General features: G+C 40.1%; 1 protein-coding gene across 1 annotated transcript in view; it reads left to right on the top strand.

Annotated features, from left to right (window-relative positions):
* The window catches only part of LRPPRC (leucine rich pentatricopeptide repeat containing), a 116,112-nt gene extending 92,932 nt beyond the window's left edge, over nucleotides 1-23,180 (top strand). Inside the window, exons 31-38 of the mRNA XM_081854507.1 lie at nucleotides 3,718-3,806; nucleotides 7,871-8,075; nucleotides 10,463-10,602; nucleotides 11,183-11,298; nucleotides 14,537-14,611; nucleotides 17,157-17,241; nucleotides 20,797-20,939; nucleotides 22,042-23,180. Coding sequence (XP_081710633.1) covers nucleotides 3,718-3,806; nucleotides 7,871-8,075; nucleotides 10,463-10,602; nucleotides 11,183-11,298; nucleotides 14,537-14,611; nucleotides 17,157-17,241; nucleotides 20,797-20,939; nucleotides 22,042-22,113 — 925 coding nt within the window. The 3' untranslated portion in view covers nucleotides 22,114-23,180. The remainder of the gene's footprint in view (nucleotides 1-3,717; nucleotides 3,807-7,870; nucleotides 8,076-10,462; nucleotides 10,603-11,182; nucleotides 11,299-14,536; nucleotides 14,612-17,156; nucleotides 17,242-20,796; nucleotides 20,940-22,041) is intronic.
* Nucleotides 23,181-24,438: the final 1,258 nt, after the last annotated feature.

The following is a 24,438-nucleotide window of genomic DNA, read 5'->3' as shown; positions in this document are numbered from 1 at the left end:
TGTGCCAGTTAGTCACTACTGAATTACACCTTGTAGGAATACAGTTCTTTCACGGTGGAAATATGTGACAAAACTGGCCATACCTAAAGGCCTTGCTTTGTAATTATATTTATGTGTGAACTTTTAACGTATATAAATGTTTGATTTAAAAGCTGTTTGTGATGCATTCTGGGATAAGCCAACATTTCACCACAGAAATCTTATCTTAAGATAGCTTTAAAAAATAAACATAGCGGTCATTCTTCTGCCTGGCATCACTATATATTTCATAAGTTTCTCAAAGTTGTAGTATAACTTTGTTGTTGTTGTTTAGTCGTTTAGTCAAAGTATTGGAGCCTCAGCTTCAGGATCTGTCCTTCCAGTGAGCACTCAGGGCTGATTTCCTTAAGAATGGATAGGTTTGATCTTCTTGCAGTCCATGGGACAAAACCCCATGGACAAAAACAACAGGCATATAAAAGTGTAACTTTAGGCAGTGCTATTTTTCTAGAAAAAGAGGGGCCGGAACTCACCATGAACACCTCCCTCGTTCTCTTAGAATGGCAATGGCGCCTACCTGAGAGGTGCCAGAACTGAGTTCCGCTGAGATCCGGCTGGGAATAAAAGCCCTGCATAGGAAAATATGTAGCTGCCTTATACCAAGTCAGATCATTGGTCCACCAAGATCTGTATCATCTAGTGGTGCCATATTTTGAAGAGCAAAAAAAGAGGACGCCATGACAACTCTCATTTTCAATACCTCTTCTATATGTAGGCTATAGAAGAAAAAATCCCTGACTTTAGGTATTATCTTAGGGGCAGAAAGGAAGATGTCAAAAGTAGCCAAACAAAAAACTTTGGTCATAATCCAACAGGGCTGTGAAATCAAAGAAGGCCTTTTCTTTCTGCATGTACAGATAGGGCCACGAATGCCAAAAGTTGTGCAACATGAGATGCAAAAGTGGCCGTTTTATACAAGACCATTTTAAGCACTTGAAAGAGGCTGTCAGGATCACTGCCTGATATAATGACAGTGCATGCAACTAAATGAAAAGGGACAGAAGCAGGCAGGTGATCTGAATCCATTTGTTGGGGTGGCTGCCATCTCATTTGCATACTGCTGGAGGACATAGGGGTTGTAGATTTTGAGCATATTGAGAGAGTTGAGTTCGACTTTTTCCTAGCAATAACGTAAGCCAACTTTGGAAAAAAGATACGTTCAAAAATATTTTTATGTTTTTAAAACGTCAAAACTGAGTTCAAAGAGTTCCCGGGTCTTTATCGATAATTAGATTGACTAATTTCAAATAACCACAAAAGACTCTAAGGTGTGCAACAAAATATAGAACAGCTTTATCTTAAATAAGTTAAATATAAAAAAGCAAAATATATATATAAAAAAATATCACCCAAATTGATTAGCACTAGCTGGCCAAAAACAACAGCAACAACAACCTATCACATGCAAAAGTACACATTAACAGAAAAGCAAGTATGTAAAAAGCACAATGAATTAAAAAAAAAAATGGAAGATCTCGTTGCAGGTGTGCTGGAGAATGGAGTGGGGGCAGAGCACAAACCAAAGGCTCATGCATGTAATTCAAACCCATAATAGCATTACAACTGAACCAGGATAGTATAGGGACACTTAACTGAGAAATAAATGCTTGAAGAAGCACTCAGCCTTTTTTCTTAACAAAAATGATTAAAAAGGCAGACTTAAAGGAACGCTGAGCTTTCTTTGCCATGGCGTCATTTAAGACCCAAGGACATAGTGTGTATCAGAACAAAGGATATTCAGGATCACATGCCTAATTAGTTAATAAGGATTATTCCTTAGGGTTGTTGGATATCAATAGATAATACAATAAGCGTTTATTGATTAGCATATCTCTCTCTCCCATAGAAACGTCATAAAAATTCACACCTTCCCAACACATCAGTAGAGGTTGGAACTTGCACTGGGAATTAAAGTGGTCAAATAAATCAAAACAAAATGCTTCTTCCAGGTGCTGTTTTCTTAAGCCTGCTATACATAAAGCACTGCTGTTGTTAAATAAATTCTGTGGCAACAGGTAGTCTAGAAGAGAAACTAAATTGAAAGGAGAAATCCAAGTTGAGGTCCTTTTGGAGTTGCTTTGCCTTGTTTCCAGTGGAGCTGGAATAAGAAGTCAGAACTCATTTTTGTGTACGCAGTTTAAGTAAAGGGGCAAGTTTGTCTTTAAAAATCCATAATATCTAACAGCAGAATGGGAAAGAACTAAATGAAAGTGCTTTAAGAAAATTTTAGTTTTCAGATGCTTTTGGTCAGTCCCCAGGCCTACTTTTAGAATTCTGATGAATTTTAGGTATGGGTCTAAAATAGAAATCTAGTAGTATTGGAATGAGGGATTAGTTCTGTAATAGTGGCTAACATCTATTTAATCACACTAAAGATTGGAAGATTGGAGAAAGTAAATCCTTTGTTATATGTAATTTACAGTCTCATGCATGAATTGTTGACTTAAGGGCTTTGACAGATGGGACAAAGAGGGGGCGGGGAGGGGGGGGAGAAGCGGAACTGAGCAATAGGTGCTTAGCCAGAGATTAAGGGGATTGGTTGGGAGAGTAAGAAAATCCTGAGCCCAGTGACTGCATCTGAAGGCCCCAGAGGCTGAAAGTGACTGAGAGGATAGTTATATTGTGAACTCAATGCAGGATTTTCTTGGGATTGATGAGAATAATTTAGCAATGACCCTGCTTACCTCCCAATCCGCTCAGCTCGTAAGTTCAAGTAGGTAGGCTGCTCAGTTGTTTGCCACAAAATGATCATGGTGGTTTAGCCTGATTGTTGATATGGCAAATGGCAGCCCTACATACACTCCGACCAGTGGAGATGTTCTAACCTAGAAAATGAACCGTGTAAAGTTATCCTGAGATATTAAGGAAAGTCTGAATTTCATTAGTGATGTTGAGGGCATTTCAAGGCACGCACTGGAAAAATAGAAAAGGATTTTCTGGTTAGTCACTCAGTGTATGTTTCTCGAAAGGCTTTAACCAATATTATTAAAGCCAAGTTCTTGTTGATGCTTCAGACCCAGGGATGCTTTCCCTCCGTCTTTCCCCTCTTCTTGCTTTCTAAAGGATGCAGAACTGATGAATTATGAAATTTAGTTTTAAGGCAGCAAAAGCAATACGTTGAGGGGTTTTTTTATTATAAAAAACCTGTATGCATCTAGATGACAGAAATTTGAAAATTAAATCAACCAAATGATACGGTGTTGGTTCATAATATCCCTTTAGTTTATATTTAAAATATACAGTGCTGAAAATAAATGTTTCGTTTTTTTATTGCAGAAAGAATAGTTTTACATTTTATAATTATGGTGACTGTTTTAAAAAGAAGAGGGGGGGGAAGTATCCCGCTTAGGATACAGCAGAACAATGCTGGGCATGCAGTTATTTTCGTCATCTAATATGTCAGCATTCAAGAATCTGAACCGATTGTTTAAAAAAAATCTTGTACTTTGTTTCTTTTGTTGCTCATTTCCAACTTTGTCATCTGTCAGAATGCACAAAAAAATTATCCTTCTATAACCATTGACAGGATAACACAAAAGCTGTCTCCAGGTCGATATTTTGCGGCAATATTTTTAACATACGAACAGTAGTTTTTATAATTTCACCTTGGTGCTCAACCATTTATTATCGTATCAGAAGCATGTCAGTAATTCCTTTCTAAATGTCTGCTTCTTTTAGCGCTGAGACCCACATCAAGGGCTTCGTGCTGAACGATGCTGCCAGCAGCCTCCTCATCATAACGCAAGTTAGGCGGGATTATTTGAAAGGTATGTCACAATGCTTGACCTTTACGTCACATTAATGCCTCTGCAGATTTTTCTTGTAACGCCCTTCGAATACTTGGATAAAGGAGTCCATTTAGCAAATTACCTGCTTATCAAGCGCCTTTTGTGGTAGCTGAGAGACGTAAATTACTGTACATGCATTTATAATACAGCTTGAATATGAATGTACTTGTCATTTGACCACTTAGTCCAGTTTCCGTTCCATTTAACACAAGATGGGTTTTCTTAAGATGAATCACAGCTCTTCAGACATGCAAAATTTGTGCTCCAGAACGAGAGAAAGTACAGGCTTTCAAGTGCGTTAAAATTCACAGCACAAGTCATTTTGCTTGGAAATTAACATACTTTAGAGCATCTGAAACAATTCCCAGCAGTTTCTTCCCGCACATTGTGTTGGTAGTGCAAGATATCAAGTGAGTTAAATTGAGTGTTAAATGTGCATGGTTGTGCACTAAATGATTATAATATTGATTTTTTAAAAACCTTAATCTAATACTTTTTAATAGTTTGCAATACCAACAGTAAAGAAACCTACATTGTGCTTCTGTGCTCCTTTTAAGCTTACATTGTACGAAAACACCAGTGTTGCAAAATAAATGCCTGAAAATGTAATGATGGACCATTTTATTGTTGCAACCCTCTCTTCCACACATGTTGTTTGTCTTCAACTTGGAGGTGCTACAAAGAAGTGAAAGTGATGTTTTTACCAGGACAAAGCCACTGAAGTTCAGGTTTAGAAGACTGAAGCCTATGCAGATTTAGGCAGTTAACATTCAATTTTACTTAGCAAGATTTGGAACTGTTTGGAATAACTGCTGATTGCTAAGTGTTTCATTGCTTATGTGGATATTTATTAAAAGTATAACATGTCATTTTAACATGAGGACTATTCACCAAAAGTTCAGCGTCATTACCTCTCTTGTTAGTGAGTGCATTACACTGCACATAGTAATATGTTCTCCATATAAAACACACACAGTCAAAATTGTACCAAGACTCTGTCTTAAAGCTGCTTGCTTTGCTTCCTGTTCTTCCTGTTTTGCCTTCCCGATTTAGATTCGTTTTGAGGGCCTGGAGTAGTAAATCAAGCTTGTATTGAGAGGTTCTGCTAAAATTCTTACGTAAACTTAAAATCTGTCCTTTTATGACTTAATTCCATTAATTAAAAGAAGCCGAACAACTGTGCTGGAGATTCAGCATTTTCACATGCCACTGAACAGTCATATTTGTTTACAAATTCCCTTTTGTTTCATGCCTCTCCCTCTCTGCCCGACAGCTCATTTTGAATTGATCATCACACCATCTGACTTCAATGCCTTCCCCTTCCCCTTCCTCATTCTCTTATTGCTGACAGCATCCTTCATTTTTCACTTGCCCAGGCGTTGTAGCCTTACATTGTATTTGACTTCTTTCCTTTTTGTCCACTAGTCAGCAAAAACTAGGAACATCATCATATTTTTTTACTGTATATGTGTATATTTTGCTTTTAAAAAATGTATTTGAAAGCTAGAAGCTCCTTGTTTTAAACAGGGCATTTCTGCTTCATTTTTGCTCCATCCCTAACAGCAGCCACTATAAAGGACATGCCACAGAGACTTCAGCTCCTGCACCAAGCTTTGAACTTGCTGGCTGAGTCATCTTGTGTTCCTTTGCCTTTATTTGTCCCAATTCTCTCCTGAATCCTGACTACTACGTGTACATTAGCACTTGGCTTTCCCACTGCTACAGCAACACACAAACACATGTCCTGGTTTGCTCCTGGCAGTATCCTCTGACATGTGGAACATGAGAAGCTCCTGCCATAACCACATGTCTTTGAGTTCATCTTCTAGGCCTCCCCTATACTGGTCATGCAAAATTCCCTTTCTTTTATTGACCTAGAATCCTGAATAGTGAAGCAGCTGGTTGAATCTCTTGTATACATCCAAATAGCTCCCAAAATGCACCTTACTGTGTCTTGGTAGGCCTCAGTTCAAGCTTGTCACTTGAAATTACAAGTGCCCCCGTTTGTGAAAAAATATACTTTCAGATGGGTACACTAGCCTGTTGCTTGAAACAAAATGCTAAAGGAAGAGCATGCTCTTGAATAAGTTTACTTGAACATAGACGACCCACTTTCATCCCGAAGTGGAAAACTGAAACACCTACCTGTATGAAATCCTTTAGAATAATCTATATGCACAAACTAGTGATTGTAAATATAGCTGCTCATTTTCAACAAGCAAGTTTATTCATATAGGAATATCTTAAAGCAGTCCTATGTATGTATTCTTAAAAGAAATCCTCCTGTTCATCCTTGCCAATTTGTATTTCTTTACTACCTTTTAAAATACATTTGTCAACTTCAGTTGCATGGTGTTTCATGTTGTACACTTCCACTGCTTTACAAATTATACACTCTTATGCATGCTGGCTTTTAGCCAGGTCTTAGTTAAGTTGGAGGGGGCTGGATGGATGGATGGATGCTAGAAGCTTGGTTTTCATTTTCAATTATTTACAAGCAGCTTGTAAACCCAGATTTGAGGAATCTGAGCAAGGATGCTCATGGCTTTAAAACCATCAGTGCACAAGCCAAGATTTTCGGGGAATAGATTTTGATTAAGGACTTGTTCATCAAGACATAGTTGGCAAAAGAGCAGACATTAGGAGCAGGAAGACGTCTGCCATTTAAAGTTACTAAGCTGCAAAAACACATGAATTGGGATTCCTATTCATTGGGCATTTTGATAGCCGCTTGTGATGTTGCACAGCCACAACCATATCATCTCTAGCCCCCAAAACTGAAATGTGTGCCCCAACAAATGACAAGCAATATAAAAAAATGTGCAAAGGTTAGGTTGATTATTACCTGCAAATATAGAACTCTTCTGTGAGAGTATTAAAAGTAAAGCGAAGAGCAGGAAACCAAACCATTCTCATGGTATCTACACCAACTGTTAAAAAGACACAGGGTAATATTCAGGTGGAGACTGTCCCAGGTGTCTCCTACAAAAGCATTCTGGGCAGGAAAGGATACTTCCGTGAGACAAAGGTCAGACTCTACGTTCTAATAGTCAGCAAGACCAGACCCAAACATAATTGCACACCCTTAACCACACACACAAATTCAAATGTGAACACACTAACCTGTTATTCATAGAAACTAACATGTATTTAATTAGGAATAAAGTTTCACTTCCCATTTTCTCTGTAGATTTCCCCCCTGCTTGTTTGTATCTTTAAAAAGGTCTCCCATAGGCCAAAAGCAAACAGTGCCAATGCACAGCTGAACTCTAAGCCCTGCCTTACAGTTATTCAAAGCCTCAAATTCAAAATGCAGGTTCATTCCAAAAATTGCATGCGTGCAGTTTCAAAATGTGTCAACACTTTTGGTATGTTTGCAAGATATACAAGTCTTATGTCTGCTGAATTTTTTCTCCCATCTTCTTTGATCTACTTTCAGCAGATATTGCAGATGAAGTATCTACAGTTGTATTGTTTGCAAAATATCAAAGCCCTTTCCCCTCTCAGCTGTTCCCACTGAACAGCTGGTGGTTGGGAGGGGACCCAGAAAGTCAGATGAAATATGGCTCAGGGGCCCAGAGGTATTCCACCCCTGATTTATACCATGGCTATATGCTGGGTTTAAAAGCTGAAAATGAACAGGAAGACGTCTACGGCATTGCTGCAGAAGATACATGCCTTTACCAATGCATCCTAGCAAGTTGTACTGACAGAGTTGTGCCCCTCCAAATTGAGTGTAACCCTCACTTGTAGGCAGTTGACCAATTTTTCTGATATGGGAACTACTCGCCCGCAGTGCCTCCATCTTGCTTAGTAGAACTTAGTAGAACCGGTATGAGGCTTCCATGGCAAATGCACAACAGCAAAGGTGATTGGTGTCACACAAAAGAACCCAACTGAATTCAAGGGATAGGATTGGGGAGATTTTATGCTCTTTTCCCTATTGTTGATTAAATATATAAATTTGGAATATAATAGGCCAAGGCCCAAGTTTCCATTCTGAATGATGACTTTTCTTTTTTACTTTTTCATATTCTGAATAGATGCAATATCTACTCTCAAGGCACTCATTGAAAGTGGCAAGGTGCCCATTCCGATGGCAATTACTCGACTTGTTCAGGCTTTGGCTAAGAAGGGAGATGTGGAGAGTATAGCCACTGTTGAGAAGATGATGGCAGACCTCAGTGGCTCTCTTAAATTGTCGCGTATGCTTTACATCAATAACACAGTGTTGGCTCACATCAAGAAGTAAGTAACTCTGCAGTGATTATTGTTTCTGTTTTACAAGCCAAGAAAAGGCAATATGGTGACCTTGGTTGCCTTGCATATCAATAATCTTTCCCTTCGTAACAGTTAAATGGATGCTAGAATTGGCTGCCATTGAGATTTCTTATCCTGGAAACAATGGAGGCTGGAGTCCATTTAATGAATTGCAGAAGCTGGCAGGTTATTACTGGATAAGTGAACTTTGAGTAGGCTAATGATGTCAAACATATGCGCTTATCAAATTCTGCCTCCCTAAACGGAGCCTCGACTTAGGCTGGTGTCTGAAGTCTCTTCTTACTGTTCTAATTCGCAGCACGATGCACACTTCCACAAAGCCAATAGAAGGTTTTCACTTTGCATCAATAAACTTTAAATGTGCTTTTAAATTTGCTTTGCACCCCTAAAATTGAGCAGAATGCATGTGTGATTTTTCAGAGTTATAAAGGTATGTTCTGTACATGCAGATTCTTACTGGCTTTGAAAGAAATTCAGGTGTTTAATTTTCTAATGAAGGCTTTAGAAACGTTTTAGACAACCTTTTCAAACCTCCTTTTAAAAGAATATGCGCAAGGTTTTGAAACATTAAAAGGTGCATTCCAGTTATGAGCTCTCCCTGCCCTTTAACTGCCCGAAAACATCAGCAGTACAGTTTTTCTGTGTGCTTTTTGCTTAAAATAGTGAGATGGCATTTTGTTTATTTTTCGTTTTGGTATGTATGGAAGGGCATTTCCATAACATTCACTGAGCACATTTTAACGTGCCTCTCAAAATATATCTTTTACTGATATTCTCTGTAGAGATTCTGCCCTGTTTTCTGGTTTTTCCTTTCGTACCAGTCTTAAACAGTAGACTCGGTTGTTTTTTCTCCAATTTTGCAGCTCTGTAGAGTTATATTATGTCTCAGGTATCCATGTCTGAGGCAGGTAGGTCTGGTGAAAGTACCCATGCCAAAGAGCCACAGGATAATTTTAAATAGTGTGATAAAAGCAGATAGAATTGCAAGCCACCTGCACAGGCCAATTTCCAAATCCAGGCATACTGTTTTCAGACATTGATCAGCCAGAGAGAATTCAGTTCTGCAAGTCCTTAGACTGCCCAAAGCTCAAACTTCATTATGAGTGATTCAGACCATATCTTATTAGGGAGACTTTTACAAGAGCTTAAACACAGGTTTCTCTCATCAGTCTTCCATGAGAAATGAAGTACAAGGGAACTGCCATGTGGAAGAACAAAATACCGTATTTTTCACTCTATAAGATGCACAAGACGCCCCTAGTTTTTGGAGGAGGAAAACAAGAAAAAAAATATTCTGAATCTCAGAAGCCAGAACAGCAAGAGGGATCGCTGCGCAGTGAAAGCAGCAATCCCTCTTGCTGTTCTGGCTTCTGGGATAGCTACGCAGCCTGCATTCGCTCCATAAGACGCACACACATTTCCCCTTACTTTTTAGGAGGGAAAAAGTGAGTCTTAATAGAGTAAAAAATACGGTAATGTCTGTAGAACTCTACTCTTTTGCGTAGCAAGCACAATGTTGCCATACTTAACTGCTTGTTCAGATTCCATTTTTATCAACAAGTTTGGCCATGTTTTTGCTAACTCCTAGGGAGAAAATCCTGCCCTATTAGGCATTCAGGTACTTCTTCAGACTGGAAATTGGCTCTGAACTCATTACAAACCTGTAGCAGCTGCCAGTACCTGAAGCACATATCCTTGATCAAATGTATCTCTCCATGAAAATTGTCTTGCAACCAGGCTCCAGAGTATTTAGAACTTTTTCCCCAAAAGCACAATAAACTGTTCTATTTCTTTCTTACACATCGCTATCTCATGCTGCATTATCCTTCAAAGAGAAAAGTGTGTAGACAAAGCTGCTAAATGTATCACATTTAATTTTGTTTTTTGAATCCAAAAAGACAGCTATGAAAAATTCAGGAAAATATTTAATTTAATATTTTTTTTAAAATACTCTTTGGTTGCTTTGGCATTAATTATTAAGAGGTTGTCCCTGGATGTTTTATTTTTGCCCTTTTATTATTTCAGAAGTAACTAACCAGCAGTCATCTTTGTTCCGTTAAAAAAAGCAGCATTTATGGCAGAGTTATTCAGCCATAGAACAGGTCAGAGTTCATTCTCGAAAGAAACAGAGTTAGTGCCGACTTTACGCATTCAGCCATAAATTTGTTTCACTTTGTGTTGTGACAATATCTGCATGAATGGAGTCATGGGTACTTTTAACATCGCTACTCTGTGTAATATTAATGTAGTAATAAAATAAAACATTCATGCACCTGCTTTATTGGTTTAGGAGCTCTTATATTAGAAACTAAACCAGTGCAACTTTTTTTTTTTTTTACCCCTTTCTCTTCCAGCAATAACCCTGATGTTGCTGTGGAATACATTGAGACCATGTTTACCTCTGGAGCACTGCTTGCTGACTCCCCAAGTACAAGCATCTCATTTGTATATAGAAAGTTGTTGGAAGACAAACTGGAGCCAGCTTTGGAAAAATGTAAGTTAGCCTGGCAAAAGGAGTCCATAGGAATCACTAGGCCAATTTTTTTTTGACTAAACTAGCCTGTCTGCCTGCACATTCCTATGTTACTCAGAGGAGATCTCACCTTAATGTTGCTTCCATCTGGTGTTCCTCTGCTGACACTAATCTCTTTCATCCATTGGAGGCATCCATCAGTGGAAAAGGAGAAGTCTCTTTCTTCTTTCCTGTAGCCTCCCACTGCTTCACAAAGTCGCCAAACCTCTGAGGTAGATTGTGGAAAGAGGAGGGATTTCTGAAAATAGTCTCCCTCCCCTTCTGCTGTTTCTATTGGGTCAAATAGCCTTCTGTCAGTGCAGAGATACTGACCAGATGCAACTTTTAAAAGTTAGAGAGAGCCAGAACTTCCCTACTTGGATGGTTAGGGACCAAACAAATGGCTGTTTCCAAGCCTCTGAGTTAATGGCATTGTGTGTTTCTACCTTGCTTTTGCAGAAACGTCGCTAAATAGCTTTCAGTTTTACTTAAAACAGGCTGTAGCAATATATTTTGTTAAAGCCGGAATTATTCACTTACATGTTTCTTTTGATTTTTGCAGTTAGTGCCATGGCTGAACGGTTGGCCCATCAGTTTGGAATTTATCGGCCTGCGACAGACCTTTTCCTTCAGTATATAAATGCGGGAAGAGCAGACGATGCCAGGCATCTTCTAGAGGTAATAACATATCAGGAGAAGGGATAGTAGTGCTTTGACCGCATCAAAAGAAAAGCAAGAAATAAACACAAAGGTGTCATGCACAGGATGTGGCAAAGATACTTCTTAATTTGTCACATAATTGCTGATTTCATGTATTAAGAGTTTTGTTGTTTTGTTTTGCTGTGGATTGGAAGCAAAAATGTTATTCTTGTCTAATCCAAAATGCCTTGAAACAAGGGAATGAGGATTTAAGCTGCATTTTTTAGTGAGAAATTGTAATTGCAATAAACCACTTTGGGGGCTAAGGCTTGGCTGAAAAGCAGGTCACAAATAATAAGAAAGGTAAACACTCATTATCTCCACTGACAACTATTTTCAAACTGATAGTGGGCATTTATTTACACACACACACACACATATCCAGTAGTAGCATCTTCTTTTAAGCAGTCAAATCTCTCTCTGGGAGCCTCTAAATGTTTTAGAAGCTGTGTTTGCTTTCCGTTTGGTTATGTGTCACTGGCATGTTAACTGACAAATGCACGTCTCTAGTGGTCCGTGGTCTGTCTGCCTCATTCTTTTAAAAATTGGCAATCTTCGGGGAGCGAGACGACAGCGTTCGTACCACTTTAGCAGTGCTAAATAGGAAGCAGAGAAATATGCAGAATGAACCATGGGTGATAAGAGCTGCCATTGGCAGTGTACACAAACAGGCTCCAGCCGGGAGACTTTCCCAGCAGGTGGCAGTCAAACAGTCACAATGATCCTGCAGATTGCTGCTTTTGTGTAGACTCCCTGTGTCAAATTGAGGCTTGTTACCAATTTCTGATAGTAAATACTGCTACGTTCACTTACGTTCTTGCATAGCTGCTAAGTACTTTAAAGGGTAAACGGAAAGAAAAACCCTCTCTTTAGTCATCAGGAGGTTTTGTAGCATCCGGGGCGGGGTGTGTGTGAAATTGGTAGTGGTGAAATTTGATCCTTGCCTACTGCTTATATAATTAAGCAAACCATAAATGCAATGATTGGGGTGTCTTTTTTTGTGATCGAAGAGATGCATCCGTTTTAAACGTGCACTGTAATCTCATGGTAAACCCCAGTTTACTTGGCTTACTAGTGATGCTTATAATAACTGTTTTACTTTATTTCTGTTCCTGTGAAGAATCTTGTTGGGTTTCAACAGCTTTGAAGTGTCTCTAAAAATAAGATTTCCTTTTAAAAGAATGCAGGCGGTGACCATTTTGTGTGGGTATTCCACTCCCGGACCCTGGGCACGTCAGCGGAGCGCATAGAAGCGTTCCCCAGCTCATTTTGCCCCTGTCCTGCCTTCTTCTGGGCCCAAAAGGACCCATGTGTTGATGATCGTGCATCAGTTTGTCATGTGTATATAAAATGTCACAGGATCCATTCCTGTTATCTGTAGGTTTGAAGACAGAAGTTGCAACACACGTTTTTTGCAAAACAACATAGGGTGGTTGGTTTGTTTTTGCATTTGAGGTAAAGGTGATCTTGTTAGATTTCGGATGTAAAGGAAAAGTTATTTCTTAATGTATTTAAATATGGTACCCTGTTGGTGCAGTGAACCTCCATAAGCTTAGATGTACATGATTTCCATTAGTTTTAAAGTGACCACCTTACGTTGATTGAGGAAAAGAGAAATGTTTAGTGAATAGGAACTGTACCAAAAGGCTTCACTTCCATGGAATCTACCCAAGTGACATTCATAGTCTAACACTGGGAGGTCTTCAAGGGTGGCCACTGTTGAGAACTGTTGGTTCTCAGTCCACTTAAAAACCTCTCCTGAGTGCTACAAGTGAAGTCTGAGAGGCTGCACTACGTACCACACAAATGCCCAGTTCCACATCTCTGTTGTTTGTGTCCAAAATCAGATAATATCTACAGCTATGGCTTATACTCTTTTGAGTGCAATAAAATAAAAACAAAAAATAGGTCAGTGTTTCCTGCCTTCTTTTTAAAGATTGCTATTTGCTCTGCCATATGCCCCATGTATGACAAACTTCCTTTGAAAACATAGATTTTGCTACCACACTGCATATTTCTTCAGACTCTCTCTCGCTGTGTGTGTGTGTGTGTAGGTGTAATTGTAGTTGTCCCTCATAGAACAGTTGTTTATTTTGAGTTTTGGCAATCCTTTGAAAAGCAGGATGGAATAAAGGATGTGCTGGGATTTCTGCTTGGTTTCCTTTTGCCATTCATCGGAAGAGTGATAAACTTTATTTGGATCTATGAGAATTTGACAAGGAAGCATTAAATGCATTGTGTGTTCTTAGTGGGGTTTTGAATTAGTTCTTCTTCACGGATGTCTCCGGTATCTGCTTATAAAGTAATTCAGTGTGTTCCTGTGTATACATTCTCTGCAAAGCGGAGTAGGCTGATACTTGGAGGTTTTCGCATTGACAGAGTGTCTTAAGCTCTTTCTTAGGAGTGGGAAACAGTATGCATTTTTCACACATGCAAGGATGACATCTGTGAGCATAAACTAAAATATTGTCTGACATACTTGATTTTTTTCTAATCAAGGTTTTATTTTATTTTTTTAAAGAAACTCTATAGTTTCCAACATGGGATAGACACTTGACTTGTCAGGTCTGTCACAGAAACTTTTTTTGAGTTTAACTTTTGTCTCTTGAGCACTGGCTGTCTGTTGCAGAGAAAGCCTTTTATAAAATAGAGAGATTGAAATCAGTCCTTTTGTATGCATAAGTGTAGGTAATTATACTTTAAAGAGAACTTGCTTTGTACATTTTAATTTTTATAAAGAAACGAGCAGTTATCTCCCTGACACCTTATTAAATGTATAATTAACCTTATGATCCCTAGCTCACTTGTGAATGCTTGGCAGAATAATTGGAGAGGAATAGTGTGTGTGTCCCCCCCTTTTTTTCCTTTCTTTCTTTCTTTCTTTCACAGTCCTAAATCTCTTTTCTGTGGGATGTTAAAGCATTTGTTCATTTTCTCCCTCCTTTTTGAGCAAGCCTAATGCTTATTGTGCCAAGGACAGAAAAAGAAAGGGAGGAATTGCCTTGGCACCCCATTTGTTTTCCTTTCTGCAGGTTTTTAATAAGTGGTCGACTATTAAGGCCTTTGGTAATAATAATATAGTGCTGGTTATTGTGAACCTTTCTAATTGGAAGTTTTCACCTTCAGTAGTTTTATTTATCTAGAGCCTACAGTTGCTTTTGCTCATTTAATTCTCTCTGTGTCTCTCTTTCCCCCTCCCCTATTTCTTCCTTTCAAGAGATGCAGTGCAATAGGTGAACAAAAAAAGATTCTGGTGGCTTTCCTTGCAAAGACAACCCAGCAAGCAGGACAGGTATGTCAGCTCTCTCCCCCACCCCCCATATTTTTCTAGCATCTTCACTAGTCAAAGCTCTCTGTCAAGGATGTTCCCATAGAACCTGACTCTGTGCTTTCACAGTCATCAACTCTGAAAAGGGGGACAAGATCTCCTCTTGTGTATCTAGAGAAATTGGTTGATGGTGACACTCCCAAATTGTTCAATTAATTGTGATGTCTACAGCCTTGCCACTTAATCTTTAAATGAAAGCTGAGGGTCTCTAGATTCCAACAAGAGGACATAATTAAACCACATATTCCCATTGGGCAAATAATGGCTATCATGATGGGTTCATCGGAACCTAAGAAGAGCCAGCTGGATCAGGCCCACCTGGTCCAACATACTGTTCTCACAGGGAGTGAAAAGAGGAAAAGCTTTTTTATTTTTTTTAATGAATTCTTTAATATGAGAAAGGGAGGGGAGTTCTTTTCAACAGTGCATTTTTGTTACTTATAAGACCCGCATTTTGGAAAACGGTGCATGAAATATTTATTTGGTAAGTGGTATTCTGCTTAAGTGCCAGTAATTGCCCTGTTCCAAAAATGCGCATGAAACTTGAAAACTACATATTTGCTTCTTTTGTAGCAGAATTCGCATGCCAAGCTTCTAAGGACACAATCCACTGAGAACTTACTTTCCGTAAGCTCCATTAGAAGAGTAGAAGCTACACTAACCACAGTACTTCTCTCTAGTGGATTCTGTTGCTATAGAGCAAACAACAAGAGTAGGAGATCAATAAAATAGAAGAGTACAAAAAACAGGTCATTGTGAGACAACTTCATATCTTTCTTCCACTGCGTTAATATCGCATGGCACGTCATAGGATAGCAGTCACAAAACAGACATGAGAAGAGCCTGCTGGTTTGGGCTAATAGCCAATTGACTCCAGCATCTTGTTCTCACATCAGCCAACCAGATGCCCACGAGAAGCCTGCAATCAGGACCCTGACCATGCCTCTGACCATGAAGGCAGAGCATAGTCATCGTGGTTAGTTAATGGCTTTTTCTTTCATGAATTTGTCTAATCCTCTTTCAAAGCCATCCAAGTTGCTGGCCATCACTGCCTCCTGTGCGAATGAGTTTCATAGTTTAATTATGCATTACATGAAGAAGTACTTTTTTTCTCTGTCCTGAACTCAACATTCTGCTTCATTGAATTTCCATTCGTTTTGAGGTTATGGTGGGGAGACTTTTCTCAATCCAATTTCTCCATACTAAACAGAATTTATAACACTTTTCTCATGTCACCTCTTACCATTTCTCTGAAGTGCCCCAAATGCTGTACCTTTCGTCATAACAGGAGTTGCTCCACTCCCTTGATCATTTTGGTCCACCACCACCAGTTCAAATCCCATGAGTGTATACTTTTTAATTAAGATTCCCCCCCCAAAAAAAACAAACCCAATGTACATCACTTTACACAGGTTTGGAATTGCAGTTGTCAATTTACTGCCCATTCACTCAGTTTGGAGAAGTCCTTTCGGGCCTCCTCACAGTCTCTTTGTTTTAACAACCCTGAATAATTTGGTATCATCAGCAAACTTGCCTACATCCCTGTTCACCCCTCCCTCTAGATCATTTATGAACAAGTTAAAAAGCACAGTCCTTGGGGCACTCCACCTGCTATCTCCCTCCATCAGGAATACTTCCCATTTGCTCCTACTCCCTGCTCCCTGTTACATAACCAGTTCCTCATCCACAAGAGGCTCTCCCTTCTTATCTCATGACTGCTAAGCTTACTCAGGAGTCTTTGGTGAAGTACCAAGTCCAAGTGCACTGTGTCAACCAGATCAGCTCTAGATGTTTGTTGACAGTCCCCAAATGAACTCTTAGTGAGACAGAACTTCACCTTGCAAAAGCCATGCTGATTCTGCTTCAGCAAGGCTTGTATGCTTGGTTATTATATCTCAAACAATGCTTTCCACCAGCTTTCCTGTAATTTCCAGGATCCCTTTTTAAAAATTGGTGCCACTTTCCAGCCCTTGGGTACAGAGACCGGTTTTAGGGACAAGTTACATTTTTATTTTTTTTTGTTAGAAGATAAGAAATTTCACATTTCAGTTCTTCGGAGAACTCTTAGGCGGATACAATTTGGGACCAGCAATTTGTTGGTTTTATCTCTTCCTCAATTCCTGACTCCCCTCCTGAAAACGTTGGTTCAAGGGCTGGGATTTGCCCTACATTCTCCACTGTGAAGACATGTGCAAAGGATTTGCTCAGCTTCCCTGCAATCTACTTATCCTCCAAGGGTCCAACCATCTCTCTAGCCAGTATTTAAATAATTTTCTTGTTGATTTAGGTCACATCCCTTGGCCCATGACAAGGATTCTGGGAAATTTTTCTTTCCTGCCTTCTTGAGAGCAGTCAACCTTCTATTGTCTGAAAATCCTGCCAGACACATCCCTTTGGGTCGTGACCATAGCATATTCCTTTCCCTTAGTCCTTGATTCTTATGAACAAGCTCTTTCTGCTTTGATATTATATAACAAAAGTCTGCTTATGTGCCTCTCATTTTTTCTAGGTTCAGAAAATCAAGACATTGTTGGAGCTAATTCCTGACTTCACAGATAGGAGGATGGTTTGCTCTTACCTTATGAAATGCCATGGTAAGATGCCACGTGACCATTTGCCAACACGTATAAATAATAATAATAATAATAATAATAATAATAATAATAATAATAATTTATACCCCGCCCTCCCCGGCCAGAGCTGGGCTCAGGGCAGCTAACACCAATAAAATTACAATAAAACATAAGGTGGGGGACAACAACCCCAGTTTATTAAAATACGGCTTAAAATACAATTTAAAATGCAGCCTCATTTTGATAGTAGCCCATAAATCAAAATCATAAGGGGAGGGAAACATAAGGGTCAGACTGAGTCCAAACCACAGGCCAGGTGGAACAGCTCTGTCTTACAGGCCCTGTGGAAAGATGTCAAGTCCCGCAGGGCCCTAGTCTCTTGTGACAGAGCGCTCCACCAAGTCGGGGCCAGTACTGAAAAGGCCCTGGCCCTAGTTGAGACCAATCTAACCACCTTGTGGCTTGGGACCTCCAAAGTGTTGTTATTTGTGGACCTTAAAGTCCTCCACGGGGCATACCAGGAGAGGCGGTCCAGTAGGTATGAGGACTTTAAAATTTGAGCATTTCGAACTTAATAGTCAAAGCTGGAGGTCTTTAGAAAGTAGATGTTTTAAGGATTATCAGACAAATTTGCAACTTCTCATTGGTTTTCATGGGAAATAATTTAGTCTGGATCCAGCCCATGAGGTGTATGCCAAACAGTAGCATTATTAAAGGGAGGGGGTGCTTGAGGTGATACTTTTCTTGCAATTTTACTAAGGTATATGAAAGATGGAGATACTAGACTCTAGAACCAGAAGGATGCATACTTCATTTTCCAAAGCTAGTTGAATTTGTGGGGTTTTTGTTCTCCCTTCTCATCAGGTATATAAAACCCTGAGACTGTGTCCAAGGCTTGTAAGGGAAAAAAAGAAAGAAAAACCCAAATTGTTAGTCTTCCAAGAATAAAGAAATACTATGAAAACGTCTCAGTTGTGCGGTCCATTAAACATAATCTCACTGTTACATCTTCCTTTTATTGTTTTTTCATACAATAGATACTTCTATTTTAAAGAAATGGGAAGTTAACAATTTCTATTATACCTTCATTAAACCATCACTTTGCGCAGGTTCTGAAGCCTCCCACAGTTGGAAAGCGACTCATCCACTTGCAGCTGTGAGTGGGAAGCTTTTCCTTGACAAATGGAGGGGTCTGAAACATGCATCTCTGCAGATTATAAGCTTTTTATTTTTCCCCATGTATACCATTAAGTAACTCTTATTAGGAAGGCAGGTACCAGAAAGGTAAATGAAATGAAAATCAGTACAGCAAAAAGACCTGCTTAGTGGCTCTGTCACTCAAGCAAGCAGGAGAGCAGGGTTTTTTGCTGTCACAGGCCTCTACTGGGGGGGGGGGGAGAGGAGTAGCAATTGGCCACCCTAATTTGCATGCTCTGCTTACGAATAAATCTCAGGTTCAGTCCCCTTCCATGTCCAGGTAGGGCTGAGGAAGATTCCTGTCTGAACTCCTGGAGGGGGTGAGATTGGGGAATATTGAGCTAGATGGACAAGAGTCTGAGTCAGTGTAATTCCACTTCACATGTTAACAGATGATGATGATGATTATTATTTACACCTCGACCATCTGGCTGGGAAACTCCCAAGAGGATATTAAAAGCACAATCAAACGTCAAACATTAAAAACTTCCCCAAACAGGGTTGCCTTCAGATGTCTTCTAAAAATCAAATAGTTGTTTATTTCCTTGACATCTAATGGGAGGGCGTTCCACAGGGAAGGTGCCACCATCGAGAAGGCCCTCTGCCTGGCTCACATGTAAAGCAAATCCTGGCTCAGTGATTCATAGACTAGCTTTAGCGAAGTGGCCATCTTGGGTTCTCCCGTCTCCTGGGTGGTTAGGAAGAGGACATTGGCAGAGTTTGGTTTCCTTTTTGCAGAATCCTGACCATTACATTCAAAACCAGGAGTTGCAGTTTAAAACAAACACTGTTAAGTTTTGTAACAAACCAGCAATACACCCTGGGTTACAAAGCTGGCTTGTGAGTTCAACCTTTGGTTTGAATGTAATAGCACATCTGGATTCTACAAAAAAAGAAAGAGACTAAACTCTGCCAAAGCCATCTTCCCAACTGCGCAGGAGGAAAGAGATGCATGCAAGATGGACAATTCACTAAGGCTAGTCCATGGGTTATTCCTAAGCTATGATTTGTGTTACGTGTGAACACAGTTCTGTTAACGAAAGAAGTTGGGTTACACTGAATTGGTATAATGCTAGTATTCTGTAAAAGTGAACAAGGTTCTGCCAAAGTCCTACCAGCTGTGGGGGGCGGGGTAGCATTGGGGAAGGTGCAACCCACATGCTTCACTCAAGCTCATGGGTAGGGCAAACTAAGGCTCGGGGGCCGGATGCGGTCGCCTTCTCAATCCGGCCCACGGCCGTTCCGGGAATCAGCGTGTTTCTACATGAGTAGAATGCGTGCTTTTATTTAAAATGCATCTCTGGGTTATTTGTGGGGCATAGGAATTCGTTCATTTCCCCCCCCCCCCCCAAAATATAGTCCGACCTCCCACAAGGTCTGAGGGACAGTGGACTGGCCCCCTGCTGAAAAAGTTTGCTGACCCCTGTGTCAAGCTTGTCCACATACGACAGTTTAACAGCCAGTCAAAAGAATTTGGGTCAGAGATCTTCCCATCTTCCCAGAGCATATGTGTCACCTTTGGGATTATTTCCTTCTCCTTGTTTAAGTAGCTTGCAAGTCTGTGGCCTTCAGCTCAAGGCTGTCAGCAGGTGGTTATTACTATTTCTAATGTAATCAGTTAGTGATCTAAACACATTAAGGTAGTGAGCATACTTCAAAGCATAACTGAAAGTGATGAGGGTATCCTCAAAGACGGAGGTAGTTAATAAAGTGCAAGAATTTAAATTTAATGATCAAAAGCTGCTGCTCATGACCGAAAGGGACACTCAGTTAAGGAATGTGGAGCTCTCACTCGTTGACTAATGCCACAGACCTAGGAATGGCTTCATGAAGGAATAAATTCAGGACTGTGGGCAATGCAGGTTTAAAGGGTGTATTGACACTGATCTCAAATGAGCTTTGTCTGTTTCATTTGCGCCAGTCTCTTACTATTCAAATGAACACTAAGAAAGCTGCATGCGGAAAAGTAAACTGTTACCTTAGAATGTTAATTGGAAGAGGAAACTATCACTTTCCCCCCTCAAACTTGGTACAGGGAGTTGGCTTATCTCTGAGGCCTTCTTTGTAGCGGGAGCCGCAAGAGTCCTCAGACTTGCCGTCACTGCTTGTCATCCCCAGAAATTCATCAAGGGGCAAATTTACTCTGCAGTTGTGAAGCTTTTATTCATTTTATCGCAGTAATTCATGGATTAAAGCCAGCATCTCTCTCTACTTCAGGTCTACTTGGTTGGAAATTACTGCAGAGCAACACATTTGAGTCTTTATGAATTGAGTGGAACTAGAAATTTCTGGCATAATGCATTCTGGTTGATTGGTAAACTGTTTCATCTCCTGTAATGGTTTCTTCTGTATATATCTTTTTTTTTCGTCCCTCCTTAGCATTAGATGAGGATGTGGCTTCAGCAAAAGCTCTGTATGATGAAATGAAAGCTGAGAAATTGCACCCAGATGAGTTATTTCTGAAACGTTTGGCAGTTCTCCTTAAGAATGCAGGAGAGCCTGTTCCTTTCACTGAACCTCCTGTGAGTGTTTACTGATTTTTCAAAGAAATACCTCTGGAAGAGTGTGTGTGTGTGTGTGTGTGTGTGTTGCTAATAAAACAAGTGGCATGCTTAATTACTCTGGGATTAAGGCTTCACAGAAAGCCCTCAGAGGAGTCTACAAATGAAGTGTTGTGTATATTGTGGCATTGTATTAATCTGGCGTTAGACTTGACTAGTGGGAGAAGGAAGCCTTCTGGGGCTATTGTGTTTAAAGTATAAGGTCATTACTGGGCATTCATGTTGAGGTGTGAGTTTATCAAGCATCCTTGGAGTGTTTCATTTCTGGCATTTAAACTTTAAATGATTTCCGCATGCTTTAGTTCAGAACGTGTTTAGGTGTTAGCTAATTGCTAGTTTTTAAACATGAACATTCCCCCCTCCCTCCAAACAGCATTTGTAAGGATGAAAATGTAAAACATAGGAACTAATTTTCTCAGGCAGGTTGACTTTATCTTTCGTAATTTTGCCAACAAAAAACACAAACCTTGGCCCCTCTGTAAATCTGCTTAATTGAGGGGAACAAATGCATTAAACCTGTGGAAATAACTTCTTCAGTATGTTACTTTAGAAGGAGAATCTACAAAAGCCAAGTAGCAATGAGTTCATCTAAGTTGCAATTAGTAGTGGTTTGTGGTTAGAGCTAGGTTATCTACAAGACATGTTTGGGAGGTTCATAATATTCTGCGGCAGAAAAAAAAAATCTAAACTTTTCATGCCTAAGGGGGCTCATTTATGGTCTACAACAGTGCTGACTAGGACTGATGCAAGTTACATTTCAAAATATTTATAGAGGGCACCTGGTTGGCAAAGGCCGCTCATATTTACAAGGGAATTTATAAGGAAGGTATGTATCACTGTTGTTGAAGTTTAAGTTAGTCTTCCTCAAGTGTGGACTCAAGTTCTTCCTAAGCCATAACAGAATATTGGTCTTTGCCTTTTTCTTTTTCTTGATCAGTGTTAGGAAAACAGGTGTAGAACAGTTAGATATTTGGGGGTTGGGTTGATGCACAAATTGCTTAGCATATACACTGAAATGCTAGTTTGTCTCCTAACTTTCTTTTCTTCCTCTGATCTGCTGTAGGAGAGCTTCCAGTTCTACGCAGAAAAACTTAGGACAGAACGACAGGGACATTCTTCATCAGATGAAGATTAACCTTTTAATACTTCAATTTCTGCTAGTAATATTGTGACTGTGAAATACTGTTTTAAAATGTATTATTGCCAGGGGGAAAAATAAAATTGAAAGTCGGATTCTTCACTGTATAATTGTATAAAATCATCTGACATTAAGCAGTTTCATTTTTTTTTCCTGAAGCAATTTTATATAGTTTGCTGGACCTGCTAAAATGACTGTAAAAGATTGTTGCTTCATGCAGGGCCGTGTGTGATCAGTGTACACATTTGCCATCGCGCCCTGCATACCGACACATACAGCCCCCAAAACAGTTCTAGGTATGCAGTATGGTGACCTGAATTTTGTAGAATAAATTCATGTGAAGTGTATTTGTATGCACTGTTTGCTTCGAAAATTCAGAAATTATTGAACAAAAGCAGGGGATTGATTAAAAGGGGAATGAAGAGCACAGAGATTTGGTTTGAGTGATCGCCATGGGCCTCAAAGCGGCAAACAGCAGTAGACATGGATCAGGGTGTGTATATCCCCAGAAACATTCTGATCCTGGAAAATCCAGGATGTTTTCTGGAGTTCAGGTTTTCCAAGCCATTAGGGAATGGCCAGCAGCCATTAGGGATAAAATGAACACTGATATCCTGCCAAGTTCAGCATCAGCAATCAGATTTCACGCTTCTCTTGGCTCCTACGGAGGTGCAGAATTCGCACAGCCCCAGACCACGTGGGTGTGTTGACAGTCAAAGCCTTCAGGCTTTGCAGAAAGCCTTAATTGAGATGTATATTTTTCTGTGAAAACATCAGTCTCTTAGCATATGATTGCTTTTCAGAAAGCCCATAATCTTCATAGCCACTGCACCACTGTACATCAAAGCTCTGCGTAGGTTTTATTTTACTTATAAATACTGCATAGAAATTGGGGGAATTGCAGGAGATAATGGATAATTTGGTTTCAGCCAATTGATATTTGCTCTTCTCTTTGTCAGATTTTTGGACAATAGACCATATCTTTGAGCGATCAATATTAAGTTTGTTTGCGGTTAATTATACCCATCTTATGCAAACAAATAAACTTGCAGATGTTCCAGTTTTCTTTGTGTATAAAACATACTTCATTTTTTCCTACGTGTTTTTCCCCTCTCACAATGGAGAAGTAAGGAAAAATACACTTTCAGGAGCAAACATACTAAAGGTTTCTTCACTTGGCTGCCTCTTTCTAGTTCTTTCTCCAGCACTTTTGGTGTTCAGTAGCCACTGTGGGTAGAATACACTGCAGAGAGGTTGCAGGCTGACTTTGTTGCAGGCACTTTCAAATCTTTTTAGTAAGCTAAATATATCAATCTCAGGGTCATAGGTTTGAGCCCCACGTTGGGCAAACGATTCCTCCATTTCAGGGGGTTGGACTAGATCAGGGTTTCCCAAACTTGGGTCTCCAGCTGTTTTTGGACTACAATTCCCATCATCCAGTGGTCCTGCTAGCTAGGGATGGTGGGAGTTGTAGTCCAAAAACAGGTGGAGACCCAAGTTGGGAAACCATGATCCTTGTGGTCCTTTCTAACTACGATTATGTGACTAAATGTAGCCATTCTCCTCTTTAAAGTGTGGTTTAGAGCTGTGGAATACAAAGCTAGACTTGGAAGAGTTTAATGAAGCTGCTTTAACCACAGTCGCTGGCAGCATAGATAAGGAGTGGCAAACGTTTTCCAGCTCGAGGGCCACATTCTGTTTTTGGCAACCTCCCAGGGGCCATATGCAAGTGATGGGCAGAAGTGGGCAGAGCAATGAATATGAATGTTACTTTTGTACAGTGGCCTAGTTTCTACACACACACCTCCCTTCTCCATCCAGGCAAAAGCACTCAAGCCTATGAAGCAAGGCTTAGTACAGGATGTGGCCAGGGCAAGGGGGGTGCATTTGGCTCCCAGACTTGTAATTTCCTACCCCTGATATAGATAGTACTCTGCTAGACAGACCCAGTGGTGTGACTCAGTATAGGGGTAAAGTATAAAGACACGTTACATAACCTACTGAGAAGACTCTGGTGTAATAAACTAGCAGTAACCAATCTGTGGGCCCTGTCCCTTCCATCAGGCCCTGCTGGCTGGGGTAGAGGGACACTGAAGTCCAGAAACATCTAAAGGGCACTAAGTTGGCTATCCCCATAGCAAGGTGCATCTTTTAGGCACATTTCCATGCTATGTATTTGCTCCTTTTGCTGGTTGTCCCCTATTGAGCTTCATTTCAGAATTGTGAGATGCACAGTTCACATGCCAGCCAATTCTGCTGCCCAGACTACCTTCAGCTACCCTCCCTAAACACATTACCATATCCAAGAAAGAACGTCGTTCT

The sequence above is a fragment of the Podarcis erhardii genome (genome assembly GCF_964252035.2).
Source record: "Podarcis erhardii genome assembly, chromosome: 3".
Lineage (NCBI taxonomy): Eukaryota > Metazoa > Chordata > Lepidosauria > Squamata > Lacertidae > Podarcis > Podarcis erhardii.
Note: the sequence above shows the minus strand (reverse complement) of the source record. Positions and strands in the feature narration are given on the sequence as shown.